Here is a 23,193-nt window from a genome sequence, read left to right as displayed (position 1 = left end):
TAGCTTCACAATTACTTTTTTTTTTTTTTTTGTATTTTATACGTTTTGTGTTTGTTGCATTTATTTCTCTCCAAGGATATGGATGTTAACAAAGACGTCACAAAGCGTTCTCTCCGCCTCGTTGGTGTTATCTGCTCCCTGCAAGGATTTGCTCCCTGACTTGTTATTCCTCTTAAATATAAATGAAACACGCATGCATGCTCTTCCTCCTGGGCGTACATGCAGATAATACAGCCCCCTCTACATCTCTCTCTCTCTCTCTCTCTCCACAGTCGCGCATTCCCACGAGCGTAAACGCTTTCAGAAGACCTGGATGGAGCTGCTGCTCGATTCGAATCATTGGATTAAAAAACAAAACAAAAACAAAAAAACACCATTACCTCGCTTGAACCCGGACTTCTTAAAACGGAAATTCTCCATCTGACCCATTTTATAGTACTTTGCTTTTTGTTTGGACGCGCGGTCAAGTTTTGGACCCGAACGCTCCACAAAACGACTTTCACGCATCAGGCAACCACAGAGGGCGTCACATTGACCGCTTTTCTGTAGTTTCTTCATCTTCTTCTTCTTTTGCATTGTAATACCTCTGTTGCAATGCAAGCTTTCACGCGTCTAAATAATCCGAACGAGGAGGAGGAAAATGATTTCTCTTAATTAGCGTGTTTCTCATCATCCTCTGCGCGCGTACTGTGCTCTCCACCAGGCGTAAAGGGGGAGAAAAAAGTGTTCCGCGCACAAATCGACGCTTCTTATCGCTCAAGTCCTAATTTGAGGCAAGGAAACTGCCGACATGATGCCTCTCGGTCTGCCTTAAAGGAGCTGGGATGCTGGTGAGGGCTGCTGCTGTTTCCAAGTGGCTGCATGGGAGCGAGCTGTCATCTTAGTTCTCCCCGGCGTGGCATCATCTCGCTGGAAGTAGTAGGCTTCAGTGTGGAAGATGGCTTTTGACTTTCCCCCAGGATACAAAGCGTAATTTACACCGTGACAGTGGAGACTCGTCTTTCAGTAAGGTAGGAACCAACCGATCCAACTTCTGATCCAATAATTAAAGCTGACAGGCATGCATGTTATATATATTTTAACGATACGCAATGAGAAACGTGACCTTTGAAGTTTTATTTTTTCCACATTTTGTCGCATTATCTCCACAAACTTTATTCAAATTTTATATGATGATCAACTCAATTAGTGTATAATTGTGAGGTGGAAAGTAAAACTTAAAAATATAAAACGTTCAGTCCCTCTTTACTCTGGTACTCTTAAATAAAATCCAGCCAACCAAATGAGTAAACAGAGTAATTCAATCCCATTAATTCGTGGGTTCTGTGAATGCCTCAAAGGTTTATTCGAGAACAAAGCAGCTATCTGAAGAAAAAGAAAAAAACAACCACCAGAATCCACAATTTACAAATCTGACCCTCCTGGAAGAGTATCAAGAAAGAAAAAAAAGAAAGAATGCCATAAAAAGTCCCCTTTTGGATGTGCTACAAGCCACATAGAGGGAAAAGCAAACACACTGAAGGAGGTGCTCTGGCCAGATGAGACCAAAATTAAATCTTTGGTCTACATACAAACATTCAGACGTCCTCTGATCTGAACCGTTCCATTGTAGCTCTGAATTTAGTTCGGTTTTATGTGTTTGCAACATACGACGCACGAGTCAACACATTCAGACATTCACAGATGACAATGTGTTCGAAACTGTAGTAGATAAAAGTACCTTTCATTGCAGTTGCATAATCGCTCAATTAAAGTCCTAGAAAATCTAACCTTTAGTCATGAGATTTTAATTATTCAGTTGGGAAGGAAATCGTCTGTGAAGGCAGAATTGCTTTATATGTGATCAAATTATTATTATTACTGGCGCCCCTCTTGCGTATCCCCCTTTTTCAAGTGGGGCGTCATTGATTCTTCTGCTTTAACACTTCCTAAATTTGATGCAGAGAGCTTTTTTTTTTAATCTAAAATCCTGTAACATTTTAAAGAGTTCATGATGTCACATACTCTAAATATATTGTCTTTGTAAAACAAACACAATCCTTCATCGTACTTAGCAGCAGGCTAAGTGTGATGGTCATTTTGATTCTTCTTTTCACTCCATACCAACCTAAACTGTTTGCCTCTCCAAAGATCAATCTCAGTTTCATCTGACAAAAGCAAACAGTTCCAGTCTAAATCCCAGCAGGGTTGAGCAAACTCCAAATGTTTATGTTTGTACAGAAACTGCCTATTTTGTTTCTGGGATGCAGCTGAAAACAGCTGGTTGGCATGTAGATGGTTGCTAAGGTGGCTTTGTGACCCCGAGATCTTTTCTGCAGCTCTCAAGCGAGTTAGAGTTGGATATTTTCACCTGTCTTTTGCTCCCAGTGTGCTGTTAAAAGATAAAAAAGACAACATTCATCCTCTTCTTCTCTCCTCGTATACGTGGCCAGCACTCTAACTCCACTTTAAAATAAAATAAAAATGTGTGAAATTATCCTTTTTTCCCCCCCCATTTAAGGTTATTTGTTTGGTTTCTACTTGTTAAGAGAGTGTCAGCACTGACCTTTGCCTGACATAAACCACCGGGACATTTCCCTTTTGGACTGACTCATAAGTTTAGGCATGCAATGTTTTCACAGCCAGTTCCTAATATTCAGCCAGTTTTTAGCGTTTGTAAACACATCTAATTTAAGAAAACCTATTCCAGACTGGCAGGCTGCTTTTGTTGTAGCTACAACAGTGTTTGGATTTAACATCCTACAAGTAAAACAATATTAAAACTGCCATGTGTAGAAACAGAAATTAACTCATTAATATTTTAGGTGACCTTTAAATATGTGATGTGTGTCAGGATTCAGATTTTTTTTTTTTTTACTTTTGGAATAAGTAAGTTTTTAGGGGAATTATTTAAAGTTGGGCAATCTTACAAAGTTAGATCAAGAAGGATTAGGACAGGCTGCTGAGATCCCAATGCAAAGATATTATCATGGTTAGGGTACATTCTGTTCATTGCTGCTCTATGATGGTGCACAGACTCACCAGTTCCATATTTCTAATTTTATTTTGACTCCACAGGGTAACGTTTATGCAGCCAGAGCGGATTTTTATTGACTGCTGTTCGCGTTTTCAATCTATCAGTTTTGGAGTTTGGACAAACAGTCGAAACACTTCAGTGCTCTTCAGGTCTAAAGTATTAAATATTGGTTGTACTTGATCGAATAAAGTGTTTTTTGGCCTAAATGTATATTTTTTTCCAAGCTTATCTATTTTCAGTGTGAAGTTGTGATATCCTCATCCAGATTTTTGTTTTGTTTTGTTTCGTTTTCTACCAAGAAGCTGACATGCTTTGCCAACTTTTATGAGTTTTGGCCAAATCTTAAGTGGGGCAGAGCAAATAAAATTGCACAAAACTTCATTGGTTAGTTGTTAAAATTCATTTCAGGTTTAAGAAGACAGTAATGGTTATTAACTGGATGTTTTTAATGTTCTTAAATAATGATGAATATATGGTGAATTATTTGTTGTAACCTTGAGCTGGAGAAATGAGAACAGCGTGTACAGGCGTTCGGTGCAGGCTCTCCGAATAATCTGGAAAGTCTCGAGGTTGATTTTACTTAAAGCGAACTGAATGCTGGAACAGAGGTACACGCTGATTTGATGCTATGCCTCTGTGATTGCTCTCTGGACTGAATAGCAGTTCAGCCGTCTAAAGATCGAACTGAGATCTGGCAACTAAACTAGTCTGGAAACACAACCAGGCTCAATCAGGTTAGAATGTGTTAGCAGTGGTTTTAAAAACATTTTTGGGTTACCTCATTGTCTAACGAGGACATTACCTTCCTCATGTTGTTGTTTTGAATATATTTATAACAAACTTAGAACATACAACCATAAATTCGCATTCAGCATTAGAGGGTTGGACAAACAAGGCAATGTGTTCAGCACATGCTATTCCCAGGTTTGACCACTAGGTGTTCTTCCTTGCTGAACGCTGACGGCTTTGGTTTCCCAAATCTGGGTGAGATCAGGCAGCTTTATCTTGCTATTTCTGAAAATGTTAGCAAGTTCAGTGGTGCATCTTACTTTGTCAACGACAAAGAAAGAGTTTATATATCTTGGACGTCTGTTGGTGAAGAAAGGAGCTCAGCCAAAAGGCGAAGCTGTTGATTTACTGGTTCCTCTGTGTTCCTGCCCTCACCTGTCGTAATGGCATATGAACCATGACACAGAATAATATCCTGCAGCTGAAATGACCTTCAGTCACACAGACGGGGAGAAAACCTCTGAGTTGAACCTCGGCTCCTCCATGTTGTAAGTTTTCGGTGGGTCCAACATTCCTGACCAAAAGACTGAAATAAAAAAAGTTGAAATGAGTTTCCTCACCTATAAAGTAAAGAATTTGTTTTGTAAAAAAAAAAAAAAAAAGATGCTGTTTTGTTTCTTGAATCACATCAATGTGGTTTTATGTTGAAATAATTTGGAACAACTAAACCAACTCTGTTGCTTTTTCATAACACTGACATGGTCAAAATTAATGGAAAACATTTGGAAGTGTAGTACATGTCTCTTTATTGACAGCAAGGACAGCAACTTTTGCACAAGTTGTGCCTGATTTAAATTTAGTCTCTGCAAGATTCAAAGTGTAAAGATCAAGATGCGCAAGATGCACCTGGAACAAGTCTCTGTTTTTATATAAAATGCTTTTATAAATTGCCAAATTTAACTTTTGCAATTTTGAAATAATGAATTAATTTGCTTTTCATTCATGTCAGTAGTGCAGTTTTAAATGTTAAGAGACACTCTTTATGCTAGATACCGGTGTATATGACAGTCAATCTACAACTTTTCACACTGCGTGTGGTTGAATATAGTCGCAAGCACTCTCTATCAAAGGTGCTATTAACAGTTTGGATGAGAAAGGCACTCTACATTAGGGAAAGAAGAAAAATAGGGCATCTTCTCATTCAATTAATGGACAATCAAGAAGAAATAAAAAGTCATCAGGATATTATTTCCTTCAGATAAAATTTGTAGGAGGCAACGAAAATAAATCTTGAAAGGAATCAGATGTTGGACAGAATTGGATGTTCCAACAACACGACTTTGCAAAACTGAATCAAACGTCAATTTGATGTTATTGTAAAAACAAATGCCTCTTTTCTAACATTTACAACACTCAATAATTAGATCATCTGTCATTAATAAACAAAACTTTTCGCCATCCTAAGCCCTGCAAACAGGACCAGGATTAAAGCTTCATTAAAAGTGAAATAACACAACATGGCTGGGATAGTTTAAGTGCATGCTACCATGCTTAAGACATCAGTTATTAACCCAGGCTGCATGGCTTTCTAATGATGCCTAAAGATTTGTGACAAGGTTTGTGACAAGGTTATGCACCAAAAGTGGCAATGCATCACCAACACCTGGCACAAAGCCATCCTCATACTGGAGGGACATGTCATTAGAGCAGCACAGAGTCTAATTTAATCTGAATAACCATCTTCATTTTGGACCCAGCACAGCATCCAGGAAATATGATGGGTAACCACAGGAATACTAACTGTAAAGCGTCACCAACTATGAATGCATTTTCACTTTTGCACAAGATGTGCCTGATTTAAATTGGACACTGGTTTGACGTGTACATGTTGTGAAAAAGTCAGTAGGACCTACAACAGCCTGTGTTTTTCTAACATATTTGGACATTTGCGTGTTTAAGTTTCTTCTGTATAATTTAACACATTTATTCCCACTTCAAATGGCTCAATACCCACACACACGCACGCACACACACGCACGTAAACACATACACACAATGACAACACTGGTCCAGATCGGACCCTACTCTTCATCCACTGACCCTGCAAGGATTGTGTCAATTTTGAAAATTACATAATGAATAAAAAAATTGCAGTGACTAAAATAACTAAAAGTTGACAAGTGATCTACGAAGTTTAACAGTTTTCCTTTACCACTGGAGCATCACTGGTTTAGATTTGAGTTGGTACGGTAATTTTAAGGAAAGAGCAAAAGAAGGAAAAAGAAAATAACTAAGTATAAATCCATGTTGAAGAATAATGAGTCCATGATTTATAAACTAGTCTGTGTTGAGTTATCATATTTTGTTGGGTATCTGTTGGGCACTCTGAATCCACTTATTTGTATATTTCACAGTTTTTGAGTCTAAATTCTTTCAAAATGTAATTTGAAATTAGCTACTAATTTGAGGCGTACAGTTTGAAGACAAAATAAATCATAATGGACTTTGGATTTTGCCTGGACAGATCTTTCTAACTAAAATTTGAGACAAAAAAACAACTAATAAACAAACAAAAAGAAGAAGTTGTACAATCAGCAGATTAACATTTTATGGAGAAGGTCAAACAAAAGAACCACCGATAAGCCAGCACCTCTAAATAGAGAGGCGCTTTGTAACGACAGGTGCTCAGTCGTTGTTTTTTTTTGTTGTTTTTTTCAGAATTAGCTTAATTATGCTAAATCAAGAGCCACTGTAACCTTGGGACCTGTTTACAGAAAAACAGAGTTACTCATTGAGCCACATGAATAATAATAAGACATCCTCGGAGAGTTTGGATTTAAGAATCATTATAAAGTCAAGTGGCTTGTTGGCTAATCCTCCTTCGCTGATATCAAGCAGTCTGGATAATCCCGTTGAAGAGCCTCTGTCGTAGCAGGTCAGCAGTTTCCTCACTGTCACTCTTAAGACCCCAAAAAGATGACAAGAGAGTGAATTTGTCAGAGAAACACCGACAAGATTTGCGATTTTTCAACAACAAAAAAAGAGCATATGGATATCAAAACTTCAGAAGTTGGTTACTGCGTCAGTTCAGATGGGGCTTATTGGATCCTGGTTGTAGTTTAGTTTGGACAAATGTGTGACTGGCTGGCAGTCAGGATTGGTGGGATGACAAAAAAAAATGAGTCATTTGACTGGAATCAGCAGGGGGCTTCTCAATCCGAAGGGTAATTTAGTCGCACGGAGCTCCATTCCTCATGTGAGGCCGTATTTCTTATTAAGTGTGATCGATACGAGTCGTTTAAGAAGAAACAGCATGTTTCATCAATCTAATGACGGTAAAAAAAAAATAAATAAATAAAAAAAATAGAATGATGTTAAAGGGAGTGCAGGATTTGACACTTAAGTGGTTACATCAGAAAATATGCTTCCAAAAGGTCAGTGTGAAAACACGTAGTGACATATCCTCCAGACAGATGACTCACCAGTGACCGCCAGCCCGTAGGAGAACAGCACGAGCGCTCGCTCATTATCTGCTTTTGCCTTGGCTTGCTTTTTTTTTTTTTTTTTTTTGTCTCCGACACTCGTTCTGATGAGAACTGCCAGTCGTCTAAGCTTAAACGGCATCACAGCGGCTGCGTAATTACCGAGATCAGTTTTAAAATGAAACGGCACTGACGAACAAAAAGAACGACAGAGTCGGAAGAGCTGACGGGAAATTACAGACTCCCCCCCTCGCCTCCCCATGCGCTTCACGTTTTGCCCTATCCGGGCAGAGGGCAGATCATGTCCTTCCACCTTGCCACCATTAAAATTACAGATTACTGTCCTTGCAGCTACATTTGAGTTGTAAATATCCAGAAAAAGAAAATCTGACATCTGTAGTCTCTCAATTTGGAAATTTTTAAATAATTTTTTTAATTGAACAAACAAATATCTTGTCAGACAAATGCTATGCATCCAGTGCTAGTTATGTCTTTTTTAAATTTCAAACTTAGTGTTGGACCATTGAGAAATCTCTGCGGGAATTGTGGATGATTTTTACTTTTTTTAATTTTAAAGACTGAATGATGGCCCTTAGAGGATTTGGCTTACCTCATGTTTTCTTCCAGGTTAAATCAAGCACAGTGGATACAGCAGTATTAAGTAAAAAGCATGACTGAAGCCTCATTTGGGCAACATCTGTGCAGCTAGACTTCACCTTTGACCTTCTTACTGTAGTTAAAGTGATTCAGAAAAAGCCTCTGACTATAGGGAAGAGATTTTCTGCTTCTGCGTGGCACAATATTTCCTGACTGATGATACTCACTGACAAAAGGAAAGTCAGCTTTGATGAACCTCCTGACAATGGTGCACAAATTTCTCTGCAAATATTTACGATTTTATACTGAAAACGTAGATTTTTTTTCCCTAATTCTGATTCTGTCTTCTTCTTTCTTATGTTTGGGTACCACAAAACATCAGCAACATCTGAAATTTGTGGGTGATTTTTTCTTACCTGCTGATAGCATTTTGCCCATTTGGATTCCCCCCCCCCCTTAAAACACATAGATAATAGTTTTCAACACATTTTTTTTCTAATCACACTCCTGTGAGCACGCAGTCATAAATTATTTATATTCAAAGCTTGGGTAGTTTCACACCGCGTGTAAGAGAAAGATCTCCGTCACACAGGTTGTAGAACAAATTTAAACCAAGACGGCATGATGTGAAACTGATGTTTTCTGAGAGACATCCACTTCTTTGGCATTATGAACACAACTGAGAAGAAGTGGAGGGAGAAACTTCACGATACTGAAGGTTCATGTTCCCGTTTTCACCTTCCTGCTGCCGCTGGGTGTACACGAGTTCTCGTGAATGGAAAAAGAGTCAGAGTGCGTCTTGTGTTCCAGGCCCAGACCCAAACAGAGTGGCCACTAATTTGGGCAGCATTGGTGTCCCATCCTTCTCTAAACGCTGTCAGCACTCACTTTGTTGCTTCCTGTATGAGGAGGAAAACTTAAGAGTTTCCTGTGCTGTGTATATTCAGAAATATTTGCAGTCATGTTGGTAGACTTATCTGTTGTTTCTCTTTAAACAAACAAGACTATTGCTCCCTTTATTTGTTTCCCAGCTAACGTTTTGAAATCCTGATACATGATGGCAGCCCGTGGCCAGAAGTAAAATCAAACGCACCATGAGTCTGGCAAAGAATGAAAACTTGAGAACTTCATGTGCTGAAATCTATTGGAACCTCGCTGAACACACCCACACCGGTGGTTGGTTGGTAGTATAAATTAATGGAGGGGTAGCACTCTTACACAGCTTGTGGTGTTTATGTGTTCTGCCCTTAAGAGTTAGGGTGTGTGTGTGTGTGTTTCATGCTGGCACACAATGGCTGCCCAATGAAAGCTGGGACAGGGTCTAATGATTCCCATGGTCTCTTTGTTCTGTACAAATGAATTTAATCGTTTTATTCTGCCGTAACCCTGCGGCAGTAATGCAAATGTATGTCGGTGCAGTATGTCTTTCTACTTAAAATACATTTATTCTGTAGCAATAAAAATAAACCCAACTAGTGGAAGGGGAAAGTCTGGACTTGTGACGAAGTGTAATTGCATTTCTCATCGTGATACTATTTCAAAATTCTGAGTTTGAACCCAGGTCAGCCTGGTTTTCTTTTTTTCCTATTATCTTGTCAAACTCAGATCTATATTTGGGCTTGTAATGGTTAACCCAAAACATGTTGAAAAAGGACAATATTTGAAGTCAATCTGATTTATTTTCAACATAAAGCACTCCCTGGGTGGTTATTCTTTGTCAGATTCTGTTGTTATTCTTGCTTTGCGTTTTCCCTCCCGTCAGATCTAGTTGTTTATTGTTCTGGCACAAAAGGTCTCCTTGCGGCTTCCTCGGTGTCCCTCTCAATATCTGCCTCTGAAAACTAAACCTCAGAGGCAGTGTTAAATGTAAAGCATAACGGATTCCCATCATTGTAATCCAATTGAAACACCAGTTTTTAGCGGCGCGAGTTGCTTTTTTGGACCGATTTCCAAGCGGTTAAAGGTTAAAGATTTGCAAACAAGTCCTTGGGATGTTTTGTGAAGCACGTCTTTCAGTGGAGAGCTTCTGCTTCGCCAGGCTTTTGTCACACCTTTTGTGTCTTTCTCTTCCTTTTAAATCTTAGCTCACCTTACTCTATGACATCTGAGCACACAGTTTGTTGAAGTAAATTAAGTCTGTGTGCAGAGAATGAAAAGTCTGCCAGTGCGCTTTATGAAATCACATGCAGAATAGCCGTTTCTGTCTTTATCCTCATCCTGCCTCCATCTGGTTTCAACCTCTTTCCCCCCGCATTTCCTTTTTTGAGCACTATCCCACCTGTTGTGCTCACTTCCTTTTCCACTTTTCCTCCTAAAGCAAGGAGCTGGAGACTGCGTAAATCTAGAACTGTGGCACAAATGTAATTAACAACCTGAATCTAGGTCTCTCTTTCGCCATCTCCTCTACTCATGTTGCATCCGTTGCCAGCTCCGTGCGCCTCTGTACACCCACCGCCTTGTTCCATGCCAGTTTCCTTTGGCGTCGCCTTCTTTTCTCCTCCCGGCCGTACCCGTTTCCAGCTGATAAGAGGACGGCAACCGTCTCATTCCAAATTTTAAAAAAAGTCACAGAACGGGATTCATATTTAAAGTGATTTGTTCATGATTCACATTCCTCATGTGTTGTAGCAGCCAGCTGTGCTGCGATGCTAACTGCAGTTGTTTCACACTTTAATTTTTTTTGGAGAATGCTGCTGAAATGCAACTTCTGCGAGTTTTGAAGAGAGTGTTTGAACATCTTTTGGAGTGTCCAGGATTATCTCTCTGGATCTCCATCCAGAGAGATAAAAAAATAAAAATAAGTATATAAGAATGTCAATTTTATGATGACATCCATCCATCCAGAAATATTTACGACCTTCAAACATCCAGTGTCACAATGACCTTTTGCGAAGTTGTCTGGTATGTTATGCTGCCCTTTGTTTAATCTGTGTTTCATTTTTACTTGGTGACAAAGTTTAAGCACCTTAATAAAGTTAAGCAAGCAGTAAGCAGCTGGTAAGAGCCGTCGTAATCGGCTAGGCCCACTTTAAATCCTAACCGAAACGGAGGGACTTCTCTTTACTGCAAAGAGAAAGAGGAGAGATGGCTCACTTTTTTTCTCCGTGCCTGTAGTTGTCATTCCTGTGCACACAGCTGGTTTGTTGCTATAGAAACATGTCACCTAGCAGCAGATGTAGTTGCTATAGGGACAATAATCTCGTGTGATGTGTCATATGGAACTGGGAGTTTGTGGTAATCCTTAAAAACACCTGTCGTTGCTCAAAGATAATAAGCGCAGGGGTGAAGACGGACGTGTTGAAATGCAGTGGGTGACGGAAAAGATACAACTCAGGGTGGAAAACATTTCTCAAGATGTTTGAGTTGTTTTTTTTTTGTTTTTTTTTTTAAATGCTTGAGGATGTCCAATGGCTTTGATATCATCCCCGCCCGACTGTGAGTGCACACAGATTAACAACGAGAACAATTCATTCATTACCGAGGCGATCGCACGGCTAATTCATTATTCACCGATGGAGATATCACATTTTTATTAGCTAAGGGGGAGAAGAAGGATGTGAATTCAAACGGGAAACATAATGCAATCGCAGGACTGATGGGACACGTAGTTGTTTTTAAACAACTAAACCCTGCGCCTTCGAAGAACGTTCAATATGCATGATGGGCGCAGATGAACTGACTGTCTGTTGGCCGCCGAGCTCGCTCTCTGAATATCAGCTCTTCGTTTGATTCAGGCTCTCGTCTCGTTGTGTCGGAGCCGGAGTGGTTTCTCGTTAGGCTTCTGGTGTGTCTGTTACAGCAACAGTTCCTTCCTCTCCGCTCTGCTCGTTTCTCACTCCAGACTCGTTAAGACTACAGTACAAAACGCACCAGGCTCGATTCCCCCTCATTTTCCGGGGGAGGCGGGGGGGAAAGGCATTTCTCTCTCTCTCTTATCTTGTTCATCGTCAGATCTTGCTTCCCTCGCCGCCACTTTGTCTCGGAGAGGCTTTTTTCTCGGCGAGGTTTGGGTCATGACTCATTGTTGCACCTTGGCAGGTGCAAGGTTGAAAGCACTTCCTTGTTTCCCTCTCTGTTCCCCCTTCTTTTCCTCACTCTGCCAATTTTCCCTCCATAATCCCCGTTTCTTGTCCTGCATCGTCAACCGTTAGCCATTCCTCTTATTTGTGGAATGAGTGAACGAAAGAAATCTCTCCTGTTGCTGTAAAACATCGTGTGGGTTCATGTTTGACGCACGTCGAGGAGCAAAAAGGAGAGAGCTAAACCAGATCAAACCCGAGAAAAGTGGCTGCTTGTGTTTGTCCTTGTGTGTGATTCACCATCTGTGATAAAGCCCTCTTCAGTAACCGAAAGGATGATTGACAAGATAAATACGTATATATGGCTGAAGGAGAAAAGAGGGGTAGGCGGAGGAGAGACCCTCCGGTCCTGTGCAATTTTTGGCTTCCTTAGATTTGTCAGAGTTTTGATTATTCCTTTAGGGTACGGGAGAGAGGGAAGGAAAGAAGAAAAACAAGAAGTGACCAAATTAGACTGATTTAAAATTAGAGAAAGGATAAAAATAGAACGAGGAGACGACACGAGACGGGAGGGGGAGCGAGATAAACAACGTGAAACCAGATCCGGGCTGGAAATGTTCAGATCTTCAAGCTTATTTTAATGTCAGACAAGGATGAACCGAGTCCACGCAAAAAAGTTGTCATATCATTTGAAAACTAGGATCAGGCTAACCAACTGGGTAGCTGTGCTGAGACTTTGATGAGAGGGTTCGAGGGGAAAAAAAATAACTGCATAAAATAACTGTAAAAATCAAAAGTCATAATTTCAGTCAGGTTTTATTAAAAAATTTTGCTTCTGGCAACAGCAAATGTTACCTCATGCACACGTGATTACATGGTGATTAAATAATTAGACACTCATTACAGACCAAGCAGTTCTTTATAATATTTCTGATTACAGTGAAGATGAAATAACAATACATTTGAGATTAATTGTGCAGATTTCCACATGGGAGTGCGTTGGTTTCCCTCAAGAAATTCAATTAATTTAATTCTATTTAATCAGGCTTATTTGTGTCCAGTATTGACAAAAAATTGGTGATCTGAAACATGCAAGTGTGACAAGAAGCCAAAGCAGAAAAAAAATTGCAAGAAGGAAATACTTCTTTACAATACCTTTGTTCATTATCTCCAAATTTGCTCACTGAAGGCAAGCAAGCAGCAGTAACTGTCCAATGAAAACACATATATACTGAATGATTTGTGCATCTCAAAGAATTAGTAATACTTGTTAAGTATTTGTAATAACTGATCACTGCTGCATGAAGTTAAGGTGACTCAAAGAGTAGTCGTAGTTTGGTTTTGGGGTTTTCTTTAGAGACCAGAATAGGGGAATACCTTTAGAATGAGGTCAATGTAACTAAGCAACAGCTGGCCTGGTTGTTCTACTTTCATTTCCTCGTACTATTCATTAAAGTTTAACAGGATTATGAAAGTCTAACCTGCTTAAAATGTATTAAAAAAAAGAGCGCTGCTGCTGCTTCTGCTTCTTCTTCTTCTCCTCCTCATGTTCGCCTAATGACAGACTGACAGCTTGAGTGTCTCGCTCTCTGCTTTCACAAGATGAAGTCGTGCTTTCTGGTCCACAGTTCGGTTTAGGACTAAAGATTGCATCCAAAATTGTTGACTGCGAGTTTCTTTTTGGAGGGTTCTGTTGATGAAATACCTGAACTCAGACATGTTGCATCTTTAACGGGGGGGAAAATGTGATGAATGGACTAAATTTATGCAGCACTTTCAAGTCAAATCAACCACTTAAAGGTTCTTAAAGCCATTCACCCAATCGCACTCGCAAACACCAATATATGCATGAGGTCAAGCGCCCGGCCAAAGGACACAACAACACGTAAAGCAACTTTGCGATGCACAAACTCTAAGCACCGAGCCAAACGTTTGCACAAAGAAACGGTGATCACAACCTCTGATAATTCCCTAACGGCTCCTGTTATCTTGCTCTTTGCTGCTCGGGATTGTTTAGGGATGACACGTTTGTGAAACAATGTTTCCCGTTATGCATTTAAAATGCAGATTCCCCGCCTTACGACAAAAGCGTGAACGAGGCAGCAACTGTAAATGTACAAATAATTTCAGACATTGAAGGTAAATACTGGTGGAATGCAACACTCAAGTTACTCAGAATTAAAAACAGAGTCAATTTAATCCTCCACGAGGACAAAGATAATGTTCACGTGAAACCAGATTATAGAGCTTTTGAACCCAAATGACAGCTCTTAAAAAAAATAATCTGGTGTTTGTTTCAAGCTCTCATCTTTTAATAGCTATTAATAGACATCAGAGCTGGTGGAGAGCAGAGCTGAGGGTTCATTTAAATGCTTAATGATACGTAAGGAAAGCAACAAAAACTGAAATGTAACAAAAACAAACACGGTTTGACTGGGATTTAGGAGCTGATCTGGTTTTGGTTTAAAAAAAAAAAAAAAACCCTTGCAGGAGAGAACTCTAATTAAATTTACACAGCTTCTGCAAAGTTATGGTGTCCTGACGCTGGCTACCTAAAACATGACATTGCTTGTAATAAGCGCAAATCTGTGCATCACGTACGTTTCATTTGCACTCCGAGCAGAACACAGTTTCACTTTTAAACATTTTCTGTGGCTTTAAATAGACACTGCTACGCAATGGTAGCCATATTCAAATTAGACAAACGCAGCTATGATCCCTTACAGCAAAGGTCGGCAGCATTGCGAGAAAGGCTCTACTCTGATTATTAAGTGTCCTTGTGTCTGAACACTGCAGATGTTCACATCCCCGGACATCTGCTCACCAAAGCAGCTGGTCGTCTGTTTTCTCTTTGCGTCTGTTTTCTCTTTGCTAATATGTGTGCCTGTTTTAAATTTTTGTAATTCTTGTGTGTCTACAGCATCCAGACTGCAGGGTTTTTTTTTTAGTTTTTTTTTTTTTAGTTTTCTTTGCTTCTGTTCTTGAGGATGCCAAATAAAATGTCTTTATGCTTTAGTGTCCTCCCTGGCTCTTAATTCGAAGCTTGCAGGTACAATGAAGTTATTCAGATCAGTGCCGCTCCATTTGGTGCCGTGTGGAAGAGTCCCTCTGCACAGCCAGCCGACGTTTGTTAGACGCGTAACGCGGCGGGAGCCCCTTTTCATCTACAGTATTGCTAATATTCCTCACATTGCTACGAAGAATGATGCGAATGTGTCGTATCTAACATCCCATTTCTTCTCTGCTTTATGTTATCTGTTTTAAGAGGTTCATGCCTGCAAAACATGCTGTGCCTTTTGGATGTAAAAAAAAAAAGAAGGTAGGAGTCAGTTTGGCCTGCAACAATGCTACAGTATCTACAGTTTAAATATCCAGGAAGTCCCATTGAGATTAGAAATTTATTTCACATGGGAGACTTGACCCAGATCACAGCCATACAAATCAGAAGTAAATTAAATAGATATGTAATAAACAAAATGGAACACATTTACATCGCACTCCCCCTTTAAAGCACCTGAAATGTTCACGGATGTGACTGTGGCATGCAGCTGAGCATCTTTTAGTGAAGTTTGGATAAAGAGAAAAAAATTGACTGGACAGCTTCAAAGAAAATATAATGGATAAAACGTTCCAGGCTGGCCATCCATCATATGAATTCAACCATTATCAACGGAATGATGCTTTTATCTTATTCTGCAGAAACTTTTCTCTCCTCTTGTCAGTTTTCGTCTTCTGCGTGCCGGTTGTGCTGAAGTTGGCTGATTTATGGCTTTTGATTAAGCAGAAAGGTGGAGAGAAATGGTCTTTTTCTGCCGATAGCTGGGCACTGACTTCAGGGGCACGACTCAACCAGGCCTTGGTTCATGTTTGCTGAGTGAACGCGTTTGAAGATGCTGCAAGTATCTGTTTGCCTTGCTGTAGACTGCAAAAGAAAAAAAAAAATGCCTGGATCTGCTCTAAAAATAGCATTTTTATTTCAAATGAATGTATTCATTTGTTTCCATGTTTTGTCCTGGTTTTAGCAAAGACATTTTCAAGCATTGGGATTGCACGATTTTGCAGCATTAAACTGAACAGCAAAAGACTTTTCCAGTGAATTTATCATTGGTCATGCTGAATGATTAGCATCATTTAAAAAAAAAAAATTAATAATTAAGCACCACAAATTAACTCAACGACCTCCCGATGTGTGTCTGTCTGCAGGTAAAGGATGACTGCAGCAGCAGGTGTACTGACAGGCTTGGCCAAGCTCAAGCGCCAGGACTCGGCCCGCTCTCAGCATCGGCCCGTGCCACCCGCATCGCAAGGCTTGGCTAACCCCGGCTCCGAGGGCGCGCCCAGGTGATGTTTCTTCAGGAATTTAAAACACAAACTTGTTTTCAGCCACACAACTTTTTTTTTTTTGTTATTGAGTTAAAGAAGTTTTTTTTATTTATTTATTATTTATTTATTTTTGACAAATGAGGGAGCGTCCGTTAACGGTTTGATAAGCTTTCTTTTCGGTAAACTTCAAGTTTGGAACTTTATAAAACTCAAACACATATAAGCTGCTTTAGATTTCTGACTGAAAAAGCCATCGAGCTCTAAACAAAATCCTATAAATATGACCCAGGAATGTTGTCCAAAACCAATAAAAGAGTAGAAGATAGTACGGTTGCTTTGAACCAATAAATAAATCAATATTTTATGCCTCTGTTTCTCTTAGAAAGCGGAAGCGACGCACAGACGTTGTGGTGGTCCGAGGAAGGCTTCGACTCTACTCGGCTTCTGGCTTTTTTCTCTTCCTGGGACTTATCATCTTGGCAGTAGGGATTGGTATGGCGACCCTCGGTTATTGGCCGCACAACAAAGCCGTACCAACAGGAGGAGGAAACGAAGTGAAGATGGGGAAAGGTGTGACCAACGCAAGCCATGATGTTCAAGGTAACATTAGATCTGAGTGGGCTCACAAAGCTGCTCCAAGCCGGGTTTTTTTTTTGTTTGTTTTTTGTTTTTTCACTTTGTTACTCATTTTCTCTGCGCTCTGATTTTAGACTCGCCTTCAAAGCAGACGGGCGGCGCTGTGATGCGGTTTCTGGAACAACATCTTCACTCCGAGAGGATGAAGATGCTCGGGCCCTTCACCATGGGCATAGGGATTTTTATCTTCATCTGCGCTAATGCAATACTTCATGAAAATAGAGACAGGGAGACGAAGGTAGGGATGAAATTTTCTCGGATCATACATCAAATTTCCATTTGGATCAGATAAGTTCAATAACGCTTGCAAGTGGATTTTACTTTGCGGATAAGTAATGATTTAAATTATTCCTTGCCAGTCCCATATTCTCATTTCTCTTACTTCCCTCTCTTTATAAAGTGAAAAGCATGCACTCTGTTCTCAGCGTGTACAGCACCCCCCACTAACACGCAGATTTGATTTCTTTGGACCTGCTTTCACTTTTATGTCTGCAATTTGCTTTTGATGACATTTTCTCAGTTCATCTGGTCTTTTCTTCCCCTCCTTGATTTGATCAAACCCCTCCTCTCAGCATCTCCCTTTCCTAGTTACCTAAATGTGCTGAGTTATCGATTGTAATTGAGGCCTCGTACACATGTAGCCGAGTCTTTATATAAACGAGTATCCGTCTCTGCATCGTTTGAAAAAGATAATATCATACACATGGGGTTACAAAAGCGTTCATCCACACAAACCCGCTGAATTACGCCACTGAGCGTTGTTTTAAACATGTCAAACCCATAGGGGGCAGTGTAGCGTAAAGCTGCAACGTATGTCAACCAATCACAATCCTTCAAAAACAACCACGACTTCCTGTTAGGAACAAATTGGGGTCATTTGGGTGGGCAGGCAGAGAGGTTGAACTACTTTTAAACACCTTTTCAGAATAAAAAGAGAATAAAACACAAGATAATGTTAATTGGGAATCAGGTGAAAGCATGTGGACGTTGAGCTAAATTGTGCATCTGCTGGAAAACAGCCGTCCTCCAAGTGATCTTCCTCCTTTGCAGCTCAACATATTGGAACATTTGGGCTCGTAAAAAACAAAGAAGGTAAAAAAAAAAAAAAAAAATCAGCACCTCTCTGATAGCAATCATCTTTCTTCCACTGCATGCCTAAACAATAACAATAGTCACAAGCGTGACGTTAGCAGCACATTTCCGTTGTACACACGCAAACGCTAATGAAGATAATTCTCAAATCTCCATGTCGGTCAGAGTTTTTAATGTTCACAGGCCAAATCACGTGAAAATCTGTTCGGTTTCTCAGAGATCCAGCTATTATGTGGACGAGGCCTGAATGTGGCAAGGAACTACAGGTGATTCTGGCTAACCCAGCTGTCCTCTGCATTAGATAATCCACATGAGGGACATGTACTCCACGGTCATCGACATCCACCGCCTCCGGCAGAGGGAACAGAGACAGTACCACCACCACCACCACCGCAGCAGCAGCAGCAGCGTGTGCGTACGAGACGTGGGTGACCTTCGCAGTTTTGGAGCCGACACGGCAGCGCGCCTGGCCAGCAACTCCCTCCTGGGCTTCTCGTCTCGTTCTGGAAGCAGAGTTGGGTCCACGGAGGAGGAGGAGGTGCTGCTTGGGGATGAAGAGTTCCACAGACACAGAGAGCAGGCCAGGTTGGATTGTAGCTTTGCGGGACTGCTGGCGCCTTTGTACAAGGATGGGCCCTTTTATGGCGCCGGGCTTGGGTTGTCGCAGTCCGACTCAATGCGACACCAGTGGTCGGTGGACGGAGATGGGGAGAAAGGAGGACACCATGCAGGGTCTATTGTCTCCTCCTCCATCTCCGCCTTTACTCTCCCTGTTATTAAGCTAAACAACTGCGTAATTGATGAACCAGAAATGGAGGCAATTACCGAGGAGGACAGAGGAGGCGAGAGGCGGGAGGGAGAGAGGCCAGCGCCTCTGAGCTCCATGGAGTCTCTGGTGGTGCCAGTAGCATCTGTCGCCAAGGCCTCCAAGCCGCCGGGCTTGCAACGCAGCAACTCGGCGTCCTCTTCCTCCCGCTGCTCTTCCTTCTCCTCGTGCAGCCTCTCCCCGGCTCCCTCCTCTACCTCAGGCTGCTGGCTCTCGCCGGGAGCGGCGAGGAGTGACTTTGGCTCCAACTCCTCTCTGCACATGCTGAACAGCCACAGCCACTCCAAATCCCTGGACCTGGAGCGCGGGCCCAGCGTGCTGAGCGTGCGCTCGGAACAGCGGAAGCACCCCAGCTGGCCGCGGCTCGACCGCAGCAACAGCAGCCGCAGTCACAGCGGGAACAGGGGCAGCAGCAAGGGATACACGCGCCTGGAGGACAGGGAAGAGCAAGCGGAGCGGCTCTTGGACGAGTCGGCGTCCCCGACAGACAGACGCGACTACAGCAAGCGAGAGAAGCTGCTCATGATATCCAGGTCGCATAATAATCTGAGCTTCGAGAAGGATGAGTTTAATAGCAGCACGTTGAAGAGAGGAAGCTCGGAAACTCGATTCTGAAGGCGCGCGAAGGAAGCGGCAACACCGACTCTCTCCTGGTCTGTAAAATTGTTCTTCACCCTGTCTTAGTTGATGACGACGAGACCAAGTTGTGCTTTTAAGACAAGTTTTTTTTTTCTTTTAACAAGGAGCAATAGCACCAGTAAGTAACATTAGAACCTGCACAGCAAAAAGGTTTTGCACTGTCTGACTCCACATGCCTGCTTTACGACAGTAGAGGTGCTGTTTTACAGCTGACTCTTGCATGTGGAAGGCGGCGCTCCCTGCGGAGGTCAATGCAACCACTTCAAATTACATGAATATGCTCTGGTGTTTAACAAACTGGACCAGGCATCAGACAGCGATGTTAAATGAAGACAGTGGCCTGCAAATAAATACGACAAAGAGGCCCTCATTGCCCTGTGGCCATGTAATATTGACCTTTCCCAGGAACTTCAGTACAAAGATGGCTGCAAATTTGGTATCTGTGGCTGCGGCTCTGCTGCGGGCATTTTTCAGCTAACTGCTAGGTTAGATTTTACTCAGGATTAGTCATCTCTACATATGGCCACAAACCCACTTAGAGTGCGGAAAATCTCTTGTTTTATTAGTAACGATTGTGTCACTGATTGAGGAATATTTTCAGAAACATTTTGGAATAACTCCTGAACGAAATGAACATCTCTCAAACCAGATCTTTTCTTACTTACTGTTTAGTTCCTAAAACCAAATGTGCAGATAATTTGGCTATGGTTTAATAATCATATCTGAACCCAATCTCGTCTACGAAGAATACAAAAATTGAAAGGCACATTTCTGCTTCAACTGTATTTCCAGCTGTATCTGGAATGGAAAAGACGGCCAGGACTAAAGAGAAATGATGCGGGACTGAAGACTCCTCAGTGTTTCAGTCCCTGATTCGTTTTTGTTCTTTTTTTTTTTTTTTTTTTGCTGGTCGTGTTTTCATAAATCACCATTTGAAGCATTTTTACACACATTAGTTTCCAAAGATTGCCACATGTAAATAGCTTTGTCCCATCACAAGATGCCGTCACGCATTTTCTTCCATTAAACTGCAAACAAATGGAACATAATTCACAAAGCAGCTGAAACTGTCCTTGGAAACAGGAAGTAGACCAATACAGCTGCATCTCCTGTTAACGTTTTTATTTATTTCACCTGTACTTATTTAATTCTTGTCAATTGCAAAGCAATTGAACACAAAATTAAGTTTATTGGAAAACTAGAGTATACAACAAATCAAATATCCAAAACATTGCGACAACATCAGCAACAGACATGGAAAAAAAAAAAAAACTACACAATCATGAGGACGACTGATAAATATCCTGCAGACATTCTCCAAAAAGTCACATAAGAATCACTACCAGGTGAGCTTTATCCTATTCAGTACATGGAAAGTTGAGTGGAAGGAAAAAGGCCGATAGAAAAGAGGATTCATACGATACAGGAGTTTCACTTTTCTTTCTGAATGAATTACTGAAATAAAATCAATTCTTGATGATGTTCCAACTTGCGTATCTTTTTTAAAATTTGGTTTGGGCTGCTAGATAAAAGTCACGAGACACGTTACGGTGGCCATCTTTGCTGACACCTCTGCAAATGTTTTTTATTGTAGCATTTTCCGCTACATTTGAACCAACAAGGTCGAATAGTAAAATTGTTTTACAGTCTGATGTGTGTTGAGAGTCTTTTTTCAGATGAACTAGTTTCTAGCGGTCTGTGAGTCACTGTTCAATTTTGTTGTTTTTTTCTCAGAATAAAATTTATTTTCTCTGAAAAGCGTTGCTCTTATTACTTTTTTTTCTTTTTTTAAACAACAACATCTATTTATGCAGGGAAATAGAAATGAATGCTTTTTAGCAGCTGTGGGCTGCAGATGACAGTGAAAGATTGATTTTACTGCTATATCAGAAAATTCAAACCACAGGAAGTGAATTTAAAGCCAGCAGCTGGTATGTCTGGTTTTACAGCGTCATCATGTGTGGTGGGAGAGCATCAGTGTTAACATGTTAAATTATTATTTAAAAAAAAAATTAAAACATAAGCATCCGCTGCACTTTGCTGTGAAATATGTTTGTGATAAGTCTTACATACAGTCTGTATCATAACTTAGAAACTACTGGAAATATGTCATCATCACCATATTAGTTTAATAACTATTAAACATATCTGTTATGTAGCTGTCACATTCAGTTGTGTTTAATAAATTAGAATATGCTTTCTGATCATGTTTCTCAAATTAGAAGTACATTAAAAAAAAAGTCACAAACAAGTATGAAACCTAGTCCATGTTTCCGTTTTAAAATGTTGATGTCTTTTTGGTCTGATGTAAAATTCTAATCTTAAACCATGTGTTTTCATAAATACATGCTTAAAAAAAGCTATTTGTTACTGAAATAAGTCAACTTTTTCAATAATCCTCCATTGAATATGACTGTGTATTGAAATCTGCCAGATTCCGGCTCTGTTCTTGATGACGAACGGTTTGACATTTTCAAATGTTACAGGCTATGAAATAACTATGCAGCTGCCTGCTACTCTGTCAGCGTCGTAGAGAGCTGTCTGTACAGACTGTAAAAATCTCAGGTCGCACCTGAGATAAATGTAATTGTGTTTCCTGTTAAAATGAATAACTTTTTAATACATACACTCACATTTCTGCGTATTTTGAGCCATGAACTGGGAACTTGCAGAGACGTAGCTGCCTCTGGGATTTTCTGGACCCCAGTCTGCCTTTTTATTGGCCTAACCTCACAATAGTTTTCTGTTTTTGGCACAGAGGCATTGATCCCTTGGGGATGCTATTTCTGCATCAGACAATGGTACAATTAACTTTCTGGCCATCTCTGGGATCTTGGCTCTGCCTCCTGGTAACACACACAGATTTGGTTTTACATTTCACAGAAATTCATCTTCCTTTCTATTTGTGAGAAATTGTATTTAATCCACGTTCTTGTGTAATAAGGCTTCAGTTTAGTTGGACCATCATTACTTGGCAAACATGCATTAGCATAGCAACTCAACACATTTCAGTCAATGTATAAAGAAACACATCTAGCACAAGAACTTGCCAAATAAAAAAAAGCATTTTTTTTATACCATGGCATGTCACAGGAATTTGAATAAACTTAAAAAGAGTATATTTTTCTTTTAAGAAAAACAGCATAAAGAAAAAAACCAAAAACAGACAACTACCAAGAAAACAGAAAACACCCCAGATGAGAAAAAAAAGGGGAACAAACAATAAGAAACGAATATCTGGGAAAGTACAAAGAATTACTTGATGTGGGAGTCGATCATAAAAGACCAACGGACAGAAATTAGGTAAAAAAAAATGAAAAAAAGGTTAGAACAGTATCAGCTGAAAGTCGTTTACACTGTCCATACCTGCTTATCCATGCAGGGCTGTGGAGGGACTCAACAGGTCGCAAGTCCCTCACATGGATTCAGAGACACACAGGACAACAACGATCACTCCTAAGGGGAGATATTTAGAAAAACTATTGGCAACATTTTATTTGAAGGGGTGAGCATAAGACTGACATGACACTGTCATAAACATGACATAACACCTGTCATGAACATAAAGAAGTCTTTATGAAGGTTTATGAGAGTTGTCATGAAGTGTCATTTGGTAAATAATGACATTTTTAATGCAAAGTTGCTCTAAATTAAAAGTCCATTAAAAGTGCCAGTTTTGCATGATTTTGTAAATTATGATAATTCAATGCAAAGACTGTGGAAATAGATCATGCCTGACCAGTTTTTGCGTCAAGCAAGCAAACTGCATGATGCAACAAAGAATTTCAGCTTAGCTAAACAAATTGTGTACTTTAATTGAGGTTGATTTTTTTT

General features: G+C 40.4%; 2 protein-coding genes across 2 annotated transcripts in view; one reads left to right on the top strand and one right to left on the bottom strand.

The window, feature by feature from the left end:
• The window catches only part of tmem244 (transmembrane protein 244), a 48,542-nt gene that overhangs the window by 8,221 nt on the left and 17,128 nt on the right, over nucleotides 1–23,193 (bottom strand). The gene's annotated exons all lie outside the window — the stretch shown is intronic.
• Nucleotides 240–20,841, top strand: tmem200a (transmembrane protein 200A). The gene is made up of 5 exons (XM_015019104.1): nucleotides 240–1,010; nucleotides 16,047–16,184; nucleotides 16,549–16,766; nucleotides 16,877–17,040; nucleotides 18,196–20,841. The coding sequence occupies exons 2-5, from the start codon at nucleotides 16,054–16,056 to the stop codon at nucleotides 19,333–19,335; spliced, it is 1,653 nt and encodes a 550-aa protein (XP_014874590.1). The 5' UTR covers nucleotides 240–1,010; nucleotides 16,047–16,053; the 3' UTR covers nucleotides 19,336–20,841.

Source organism: Poecilia latipinna, unplaced genomic scaffold (assembly GCF_001443285.1).
Source record: "Poecilia latipinna isolate Pla-1442-1.1 unplaced genomic scaffold, P_latipinna-1.0 Scaffold2375, whole genome shotgun sequence".
Lineage (NCBI taxonomy): Eukaryota > Metazoa > Chordata > Actinopteri > Cyprinodontiformes > Poeciliidae > Poecilia > Poecilia latipinna.
This window is presented reverse-complemented; position numbering and strand designations above follow the sequence as displayed.